This window comes from Triticum dicoccoides, chromosome 1A, assembly GCF_002162155.2.
Source record: "Triticum dicoccoides isolate Atlit2015 ecotype Zavitan chromosome 1A, WEW_v2.0, whole genome shotgun sequence".
Taxonomy (NCBI): Eukaryota; Viridiplantae; Streptophyta; class Magnoliopsida; order Poales; family Poaceae; genus Triticum; species Triticum dicoccoides.
Genome location: NC_041380.1, coordinates 574,179,508 through 574,181,921, shown reverse-complemented (window position 1 = coordinate 574,181,921; position 2,414 = coordinate 574,179,508). Strand labels below are relative to the sequence as shown.

General features: G+C 52.4%; 1 protein-coding gene across 1 annotated transcript; it reads left to right on the top strand.

Moving 5' to 3' along the window:
* LOC119338485 (chaperone protein DnaJ-like) lies at nucleotides 1–1,629 on the top strand. Its single transcript, XM_037610828.1, has 4 exons — nucleotides 1–282; nucleotides 385–738; nucleotides 823–918; nucleotides 1,017–1,629. Exons 1-4 carry the CDS (start codon nucleotides 136–138, stop codon nucleotides 1,359–1,361), a joined length of 942 nt encoding a protein of 313 aa, XP_037466725.1. The 5' UTR covers nucleotides 1–135; the 3' UTR covers nucleotides 1,362–1,629.
* Nucleotides 1,630–2,414: the final 785 nt, after the last annotated feature.

Below are 2,414 nucleotides of genomic sequence, written 5' to 3'. Positions count from 1 at the left end.
CACTCCTCTCTCTCGTCTCCTCACTCGCCGCCGCCGCCGGCGCTCTCACCCCACTCGCCGCGCTCGCTCGCCCCGCCCTACCCCAGCCGATCGACCGCACCCCACACCACCGCGGGTCTCGCCTCGCCTCAAGCCATGGGGAAGAGGAAGGACCACTACGAGATCCTGGGCGTGCCCAAGGCGGCCACCGCCGGCGACATCAACGAGGCGTACCACAAGCGGAGCGCGCTCAAGTGGAAGGAGGCGGAGCGGGGGTTCCAGCGCCTCACCACAGCCCACAAGGTAATCTCGATCCAGCAGCCAAAGTGGCGAGCGGGCGGTCGGTCGTTCTCGGCCGGAATGCCGGATCGGCGCGCGTGTTAATTTGTTGCGTTGCGTGCGTAGGTTCTCAGTGACCCGCTGAGGCGCCCGCTCTACGACAAGCACCTGCGCGCCGAGGAGAAGCTCATGGGGAAGGCGCCGCCGCCGGCCGCATCCACGGGTGTGGCACTGGAAAGGGTGGTACGTACAGGCCGGAAGGGCGCAGCTTTGGGCAGGGAGGTTGCGGTTGCGGGCACCGGCGGCAGGCAAAATGCAGACCGGACGGGCGGAGGCGCCAAGCGTGGCCTTCGAAGCTCAACGGGGAAGGCCAGCGGGAACGGCAAGCGCTCGCGATGCCTAACGGACGGCGCGACAGATGCGACGGGAGCACACGCGTCGACTACGTCCTTTTCCACCGGCCGTAGCACCTTTGAGATGGTAAGCCGGCAAACTTACCTATCACCATTGTGCATTGCCTCTAGGTTGTCACAGCTTAACACCGTCCTCTATGCATTCGTCTAGTCTGTGAAGTACACGAATGAGTACTACAATGAGGAGAATTGTTCATCCTTCGACGGCGAGCCATTCTGCCCCACCGACCATAGCACCTTCAAGGCGGTAAAGCCGGCCAACTTCCTGACCACATTACCATTGTGTGCATTCTTTTGGTAATGCCACAGTTACTCACGGATTAACACTGATATGCATTCGTGTAGGCCGTGAAGACCATGAATGAGTACTACGATGAGGATGAGAACCTTGGGTTGTGCGTGTACGAGGAAGAAGGCGTGCAGGATGACTATGGCAACCATGCCGGGGTTGGCAATGATGATACCAGGGTTTGTGATGACCTCATCAACGGTGATGACGTGGAAGGGGGCATGCCGTATGCAAAATACGATGATTGCGGGGGTGGTGATCACAACTATGGCGACCATGGCGGGGCTGGCAATAATGATGATACCGGGGTTTGTGATGACTACTACGACAATGCTGCGGGGGGCTTTGACAATGGCTACTACGACGGTGATGCTGGGAATGGAGCTGATGACTGGTGGTAGTGATCCAGGGCAAGACCTCTTTGAAATGTGAGAAGGAAGTCCCAAGTCGTGGAGTTGAGATGATGTGCAAGTCTCTATCTACTTTGCTAGTTCTTATGTTACCTAATTATCGTAGCTAGCTTCGGATTTACCACTTTTCTGTATGATAAGCTAGGAAATCAGTCTTCTGTATGGGGAATCTTAAGCAATATCATGTACCCTGCTTGTGATAAAGGTATTGCTAAATGCTAATGTACATTATAATTGGCATATGTTTCTTCATTGCTCATATGTTAAGTTCCGTGATCTGTTTAATGTGGGATTTTCTGGTCTGCCTTCCACTTACTGGTTTAACAAGATTTGCCCTAGTCCTGTTTATGAGGGGCTTGATCCATGTCCAGCCAATGCGCACGTCCACATCTCTAGACAATATTTTCCACTGATTCCATAGAACAGCTGAAGTAACCACATATTGATCACAACATGCTTTTTATCAGTACCGCTTAGTCTTGCCACATTTTCATAATTCAGGGGAATCTCAAAACTGGATAATCCCCGAGACAGTAATGGATTAAGCAACAATCTAATCAAAACAAAGTTGAATTAATGTTTTAGACATGCCATTATCACAAGTGATCATGCTCCTACTTTTACCTGCATTGATTCTACTTACCCCGTCCCCGACTCCGAGAAGGACGCGCTGTGAGTCCACTGCCCTCACTCCTAGGTATGTTTCGCCTGATGAGCTCTAATCTCAGTGCTGCAGCAATGGCGTTGGGATTTTGGTCTCTCTCGTGTCAGGCTTTGTGGTGTGGTCCGCGATTTAGTCCTAGCAGGTTTTGGTTTGCTCGCTGGGCGTTTGGCATGTTCTCGCTTCATCATTGGAAAAAAATTGTGCGAATGGATAGATTTTTTTTGTACCAGTGAGATCGAATGCGGGAGCAGAGATGTGAAGGGAGAAGCACATCGTTGTCTAACGCTTTTGCCTCCTATATTTGTGTCCTGTGTGTAGTCGGGGGTTCGTTTGACTTGTGTGAAGTCTGTAGTTGACAATAATATCAAGACAAGGCATGG